The following is an 8,204-nucleotide window of genomic DNA, read 5'->3' on the forward strand; positions in this document are numbered from 1 at the left end:
TTTTTCTTTTTGCTTATGTGGTGCTGAGGAATTGAACCCAGGGCCTCAGGCATGCAAGGCAAGCGCTCTACCACTGAGCCACCTTCCCAGCCCCTCATAAATGAATCTTGCTTAATTAAAAAGTATCCAGGAACCAGGAGTTGTAGCCTGTGCCTATAAAGAATTCCAACACTGGAGAGGCTGAGGCAGAAGAATTGAGTGGTTAAAAACGAGCTTAGGCTACATAATGAATTCTATTTCATCCTGAGCTGTATAGCAAGACCTGTCTTAAAAAGAAAATAAAAAATACTTATCATAAATAAAATCTTATAGCTGCTTTAAGTAAGATTGTTTGCTCAGCTGAATACTTTATAGCCAGCCAATTTTTTACTATTTTTTCCTTTCTTCTTTTTTTCAGGTGCTAAAGTGGAACTTTACTACCCCTCGGGATGAATACATTGAACAACTCAAGACTCAGATGTCTAGCTGTGTGGCTAAATGGTTACAGGATGAAATGTTTCACTCAGATTTTCAGCACCATAATAAAGCTCTGGCTGTTATGGTTGATGTGAGTCTGTAATAAATAATTATGCCCATATTTCAGGCATATGAAAATTGTGAGCCCATAAAATAAGTGAAAGGACTGGGAAGGTGGCTCAGTGGTAGAGCACTTGCCTTGCATGCGTGAGGTCCTGGGTTCGATTCCTCAGCACCACATAAGCAGAAAAAAAAAAAAGAGCCGGAAGTGGTGCTGTGGCGCAAGTGGTAGACTGCTAGCCTTGAGCTGAAGAGCTGAAGGACAGCGCCCAGGCCCAGAGTTCAGGCCCCATGACCGGACCCAAAAACAAACAAAATAAAAAATAAAATAAGTGAAAGTTTACATGCCTTTATTAAGAAGGAAGTAGAATATACCATACTGTATTTTCACTTTGTAGAGCTATATTATTTGATAGAATAAATGATTGTATATTTTGGCATTTTAATTGAAGCTATCATTTCTGTATGTGTGGTGATATAGTACTTCAGAGGCTGAAGTAGGAAGGTTCTGAATTCAAGACCAACCTGAACTATATAGTGAAACCCTGCCAAGAAAGTAAATAAATTAGTCAGGCACTGGTGGCTCACACATATAATCCTAGTTACTCAGAAGACTGAGATCTGAGGATTGCACTTCAAACTCAGCCTGGGCAAAGAAGTCCATGAGACTCTTGTCTCCAGTTAACCACTAGAAAACCAGAAGTGGATCTTTGGTTCAAAGTGATAAAGCACTAACCTTGAGCAGAAAAAGCTCAGGAGCAGACAGCGCCCAGGCTCTGAGTTCAAGCCCCGCAACTGACAAAAAGATAAAAATAAATATTTTCTTTTGGGGCTTCATAAAAATTTAATGAGTACTTGTCTGACAGAACCTAACCTCTAATACAGGTGTATTTATACTTGTTTTTCTTTTTGTTTTTTTTAAGCACTTGGAGAGTGAAAAAGAGGGTGTTATTGGTTGCCTGGATCTTATCTTGAAATGGCTTACCCTGCGGTTTTTTGACACCAATACGAGTGTCCTGATGAAAGCACTGGAATATTTAAAGTTGCTTTTCACTCTGCTGAGTGAAGAGGAATATCATCTTACTGAGAGTGAAGCATCTTCCTTTATTCCCTATCTCATTGTTAAGGTAATATGTTGTTCTAGGAGACTGCTTACAAAGTTTGTGCTCAGTTCCTGTTTTTATTTCTTTGCCCCTTTTCATTTTTTCTATTATACTTTTTATTACTCATCTTACTGTCAAGATAAGGTCTCATTCACTCTTTGTTTTCTTTTCTGACTAGGTTGGAGAACCAAAGGATGTCATTCGTAGAGATGTTCGTGCCATCCTAAACCGGATGTGCCTTGTTTACCCAGCCAGCAAAATGTTCCTCTTCATCATGGAAGGAACCAAATCCAAAAACTCTGTTTTTTTTTCTCATATTGTATAGGAGTGTGTGTGTGTGTGTGTGTGTGTGTGTGTGTGTGTGTGTGTGTGTGTGTGTGTGTGTGTGTGCACGCAGAGAGCCGGTGAAGCAAACTCGTGTGTGTGTGTGTGTGTGTAATCAAACCCAGAGCATCATATTTTAAGCCTCAAATAGTATAAATAGACATTTGAGTCTATCTGCAATGGGGACTCTTAGAAGAAGTGGTTTATAGATGAGCAATAAAATTTATTCAGTCTGTATAGCTAATTCTAATCCTTTGATTTAGTCTGTGAGAGTGATGAGTTGCACACTGGTGGGGCCATGGTATCAGGTGATACAGGCTTCACTCAGTACCACCCTGGTGACAAACTCAAGTGCACAGGGGCCATCTGACTCACAGGTATCTCTTTCAGGAAAAATTGCTATAGAACTCTTATTTCATTGGTAAAGGACAATAAGAAAAAAATATTATTTTTTATATTATTATTACTACTACTACATATTTTGTCAGTTGTGGGGCTTGAACTCTTGAGCTGTCCCTGAGCTCTTAAGCTCAAGGCTAGTGCTCTACCACTTGAGCCACAGTTCCACTTCTGGTTCTCTGGTAGTTAATTGGAGATAAGAGTCTCACAGACCTTTCCTGCCCAGGCTGGCTTTGAACCGTGTTCCTCATATCTCAGCCTCCTGAGTAGCTGGGATTATAGGTGTGAGCCACCAGTACTCGGAGTAAAAATTATTTTTAAAAACATATACACCTAGAAGTGGGTGCCAGTGGTTCCCACCCATAATCCTATCTATTCATAAAACTGAGATCTGACATTTGGAGTTTGAAGCTAGCTAGGTCAGGAAAGTCTGTGAGATTCTTAACTCCAGTCAATCACCAAAAAAGCCAGAAGTATAGCTGTAGCCCAAGTGGTAGAACTCTAGCCTTGAACAAAACAGGGACTGCACCTAGGCCCTGAGTTTAAATCCCAAAACCGGACCAAAACACACACACACAGAGTCAGAATTAGATTCTAAAGTCTTGCATATGTGCCAAATAGAATTTATGTAGTTAAAAGAAAGAAAGTCATCTGTGCCAGATATGTTTTGGGTCGCATTCATTTAGCCTTCCTTCTCCAACAGAGTGTCTAGAAGAGTTGGGGTGTCTGGTTGAGTCCTATGGCATGAATGTTTGCCAGCCAACCCCAGGAAAAGCCTTAAAGGAGATAGCTATCCATATAGGAGATCGTGACAACGCTGTACGCAATGCTGCCCTCAACACCATCGTAACAGTATACAATGTACATGGAGATCAGGTGTTCAAACTGATTGGAAATGTAAGTGATGGTTCTATGGGCATTGCCGACCTATTATGAAAAGAGTTTTTAGGTTGTGTTTCCTGAAGTCTCATATACCTAAGCTTTATCACTTGTTATAAACTCAATCCATCCAAATAGGCATCTCTGATTACTATTGAACTTTAAGCTATGTTTTAATAGAGATCAAATTTCTTTTTCAGAGCATTTTATTCATAGCAGTTGGCTTTAGACATGAGAACTATTTTTGAATCAGATCTGAGCTAGTCTGGAGCTTTAATTGTGTGGCAATCTGCTGTAGAAAGGTATTTCATTTTTATTTAACCAGATATTACCTTGGGAACAGTGTAGGTACTAATACTGTCATATCAAAAGATTCTCATGTGACAGCCAAGAGTCACTTTTCTGGGCACATTAGGTTCTGTCTCTGACTCCTTACTTCAGCTAGCCACTACAGTCTCTATACCTCATTTTTTGTTGTTGTTGTTGTTTCTGTAACTGTTTTAATAGACCATTTATTTGTTCTGTGATTCTATCCTTTACTTCTATTATTTAATCAAATCATCACCACACAGTGAAGGAGATAAAGCAGGTCAAAATTTTGAGACCAGCCGGGCACTGATGCTCACTCCTGTAATCCTAGCTACTCAGGAGGCTGAGATCTGAGGATTGCGGTTCAAAGCCAGCCCAGGCAGGGGAGACCGTGAGACTCCTATCTCCAATAAACCACCAGAAAACCTGAAGTGGCGCTGTAGCTCAAGTGGTAGAGCACTAGCCTTGAGCTAAAGAGCTAAAGGACAGTGCTCAGGCCCAGAGTTTAAGCCCCAGGACCAACCAAAAAAACAATTTTTTTTTGAGACCAATAGTTAAGATTATTGCCTATACATATGCAGCTACTTAGTCCAAGATTCATTTTAAGCCAGGCACTGGTGGCTCACACCTGTAATCCGAGCTACTCAGGAGACTGAGGAACATATTTTGAAGCCAGGCAGAAAGTCTGTGAGACTCCAATTAACCATCAGAAAACTGGAAGTGGCACTGTGGCTCTAAGTGATAGAGTGCTAACCTTGAGTAAATGAGATCAAGGACAATGCCCAGGCCTTGAGTTCAAGCCTCATGACAAATAAGTACATACTTTATTGTACTTATTTTTGTGCTTGGGTGCTATTATTGGTGCTTCAACTTGGGTACTTGACCACTGTCCCTTAGCATTTGGGCTCAAAGCTCATACTCTACCACTTGAGCCACAGCTCAACTTCCAGCTGTTTAGTTGTTAGTGGGAGATAATGCACTTTCCATTGCTGGGCAGGAAGATTTAACTTTTTACCTTGTTACTTGTATTTGTTAATAGCCTTTTTTTTGTTGCATCATTGTTTTTCCTTTGTAATTTTTTTTTTGGGGGGTCCGGTCGTGGGGCCTGAACTCTGGGCCTAGGCTCTGTCCCTCAGCTCTTCAGCTCAAGGCTAGGGCTCTACCACTTGAGCCACAGCGCCACTTCTGGCTTTTTTCTTTTTGCTTATGTGGTGCTGAGGAATCAAACCCAGGGCCTCAGGCATGCAAGGCAAGCACTCTACCACTGAGCCACCTTCCCAGCCCTCCTTTGTAATTTTTTTAATAGCTAAGTAGATATTAGCAGTATTTGACCAATGTATTGTTCTGAAAGTAGACTTGTCTTAACCTGGTAGAACAAGTTCTTCAGTATGAAAAGAGAATGAGAATGAGAGAGTGTTGCTAGAATTGTACCCATGGTCTTTCAAATGCTGTATAAGTGTTCTATATCTCCATCCCTTTTTTAAATTTTATTTTGAGATAAAGTCTTGCTAAGTATGTAGGATAGTCTCAAACTTGACATCCTCCTGCCTCAGCCTCTAGAGTAGCAAGTTTATAGATGTGTGTCACTGTGCCCAGCAGTATGTAATTTGTGAGTCTTCCATTAAGTTTGAAATTCTCGTATTTTTCTGTGTGAATATACTAATAGGCTTAATTGGGCTATTTTTACAGCTTTCTGAGAAGGATATGAGCATGCTCGAAGAGAGGATTAAACGGTCTGCAAAGAGGCCCTCTACTGCCCCAATGAAACAGGTGGAAGAGAAACCACAGCGCATACAGGGCATAAACTCCAATGCCAACATGCTGCGCAAGGGACCAGCTGAGGACATGTCCTCCAAACTTAAGTATGGAGATGGAAATAGTTGTCTGAGAGCATCTTTATGCACCTAGCTTTATGTGCTTAGAGCTTGTCCTGTAACATAATCTTGTGTTCTTGTAGTCATTATCATGCATGACTGATACCTGGGTATATGTCTTATAGCCAAATGTTTAATCTTCTGGTCTTCATTGTCTTTGTCTCAAAATCACTTCTAAATGGTCTTGTGCCTTCTTTCACTGCTTTTCCGTGGACAGAATTATGTATCGCACTTATAGGATGTAAGTACCGCCTGCTAATTTTTCATTAGCAAGGCTCTTATATCTTTCTAACTTCTTACATGGATTCATCCCCCTCTGGAGGGTGACTGAATTTGAGTTCATAACCTGGGTACTAGGTAGCCACTTCTATGGAAGTCCAGTGGCTAGCAGATATGGCAACTTGGTGTCATGTTACATTTGATTGTCCTCAGGTTCCTATTCTTGAGATGTGGCTAAATAAAATGCATGCAACCCAGAATTGGCTTAGACACTCAAAATTCTACAGTCTAAGTAAGACAGCTCTATTTTGAGTTGTGTCATGAGTATAATTTTAACCAGTTTGCATTTGGAAACTTTACATACTTATTTCTGAGATATAATACTGGCCATGACCTGTTTAGAGTAACTTCTTAAGGAGAGATGACTGTCCTTAAAGTATAAAGTACACTGAACAGTGTATAGAATGCTGCTTATAATCAGAAGAACTTCAGTACTGGTTCATTTGGCATAAAACAATCAACCAGTCTAGATTTTCTTAATATTTTTGCCCATAAATAGTGAGCTTTGACTCAATATAGTTATTTTATGTCTTATCTGGAATAGATGTACAAGGTTTGTTGCCTTTAGCAAATTAGAGATAATACTTACAACTTACCTGGTAATGCAAGTAAAAGTTAAAATTTTCCTGTTCTTCATAACCAGTATTATTATTATTGGCTATGCATAACCAATATTATTGCCTAAGCCACATTCTTGTACTTAAGGACCTAAATCATTCAGGGGGCTGAAACCAGAAGTTGAACATCTGTCTTGAAGCTTTGGGGCAGCCAGCAAAGCTACTCATGCCCTTTAGTTAAGAAGTCTCTCTTAGTTCAGGAGCCTCTTTTTCCTTCTTTTAGCCAAGCCCGAAGCATGAGTGGGCATCCTGAGGCAGCCCAGATGGTCCGGCGAGAATTCCAGCTGGATTTAGATGAGATTGAGAATGACAACGGTACAGTCCGATGTGAAATGCCAGAACTTGTACAGCACAAACTGGATGACATTTTTGAACCAGTCCTTATTCCTGAGCCCAAGTAAGTTCAGCTTGTTCATTTACTCATCAGAGTATATATCTGAAAAAAGCCCTCTGTGGGAGTGTGCAGTTAAAGCATTTTAAAACTTACTATTATCTGATAATATATTTTAGAAATATTTTGAGATCTAGAGCTAGTACAGAATTACATGATTCCCACTTACTGGGCTGTCTTACAATAGACTGAATTTTTCCCTTTGCTCTGCTGTCTAGGATCCGGGCTGTTTCTCCACACTTTGATGATATGCACAGTAATACAGCATCTACAATCAATTTTATTATCTCCCAAGTAGCCAGTGGTGACATCAGCACAAGTATCCAGGCTCTAACACAGGTAATGGGAGTTTCCCCAATGGTAGTAATTCCAATGATAGATTTAGTGGCTGTAAGAATGATAGATTAGTAGTCATAATATTAAGAGAGGCAGAGCATATTCATTACTACCCCTATTTAAAAAGAAAAAACACATTGAAACTCACTCAGAGGATATAGCTCTAATACAACCTTTGCATTTTTGTAATTATATACATTCATTTATCAGAAGCTGGAAATACAGCAGTAAACAAGTAAGGACTAATTCTCCTGGAATTTAGATCTTAATGGAAAAATAAAATATTTACTTGTCAACAAGAAGAAAATGACTATTATGTAAATATAACTCGGAGAGGTGGGAGAGACTGTGCAGTTACTTAGATTGAATGAGCAGGAAAAAAAAATTTTTTTTTGGGTCCGGTTGAGATAAGGGGTGTGTGTGTGTGTGTGTGTGTGTGTGTCTGTGTGTCTGTGTGTGTGTGTGTGTGTGTGTGTGTGGTCCGGTCGTTGGGGCTGGGTTCTGTCCCTCAACTCTTCAGCTCAAGGCTACTGCTCTACCACTTGAGCCATAGTGCCACTTCCAGCTTTGCTTATGTGATACTGAGGAATGGAACCCAGGGCCTCAGGCATGCAAGGCAAGTTTTGGGGGTTTTTTTTGCCAACTTTTTATTTGAGCTGACTACAGACAGATCTTTATAACCTCTAGTTCCTAAGTAGCCAGCATTACTGACACTCATCTGAGTTGCTTAAATTATAAGTGTAATGGGAAGCCATTTGAAAATTTTAAACAAAGACACTCCATGGTTTTAAATTTTGTTGGTATAATGGAACACCAGAACTGATACATACTAGGCAAGCACTGTACCACTGAGTTGCACCCACAGAGGATATGCTTGAGGTTTTTGTTGTTTGCTTTTGTTTTACCAATACTAAGTATTAATCTCGGGGCTTCATGCTCTTGCTCATATTTTTTTCACTCACAGCAGGCACTCTACCACTTGAGTCACAAATTTGTCTTCAAACTCGATTTCTCTTTTCTCAGCCTTCTGAGTTTCTATATATAAACTTGGAGATAAGAGTACATGGACTGGGGCTGGGAAGGTGGCTCAGTGGTAGAGCGCATACCTTGCATGCCAGAGGCCCTGGGTTCAATTCCTCAGCACCACATAAGCAAAAAGAAAAAAGCCGGAAGTGGC

At 40.0% G+C, this 8,204-nt stretch overlaps 1 protein-coding gene across 1 annotated transcript in view; it reads left to right on the top strand.

The window, feature by feature from the left end:
- The window catches only part of Ckap5 (cytoskeleton associated protein 5), a 110,650-nt gene that overhangs the window by 84,754 nt on the left and 17,692 nt on the right, over positions 1-8,204 (top strand). Inside the window, exons 28-35 of the mRNA XM_013029963.1 lie at positions 398-547; positions 1,440-1,643; positions 1,798-1,920; positions 2,011-2,021; positions 3,044-3,239; positions 5,220-5,392; positions 6,524-6,697; positions 6,910-7,030. Of these exons, the coding sequence (XP_012885417.1) occupies positions 398-547; positions 1,440-1,643; positions 1,798-1,920; positions 2,011-2,021; positions 3,044-3,239; positions 5,220-5,392; positions 6,524-6,697; positions 6,910-7,030 (1,152 nt within the window). The remainder of the gene's footprint in view (positions 1-397; positions 548-1,439; positions 1,644-1,797; positions 1,921-2,010; positions 2,022-3,043; positions 3,240-5,219; positions 5,393-6,523; positions 6,698-6,909; positions 7,031-8,204) is intronic.

This window comes from Dipodomys ordii, unplaced genomic scaffold (genome assembly GCF_000151885.1).
Source record: "Dipodomys ordii isolate 6190 unplaced genomic scaffold, Dord_2.0 Scaffold125, whole genome shotgun sequence".
Taxonomy (NCBI): domain Eukaryota; kingdom Metazoa; phylum Chordata; class Mammalia; order Rodentia; family Heteromyidae; genus Dipodomys; species Dipodomys ordii.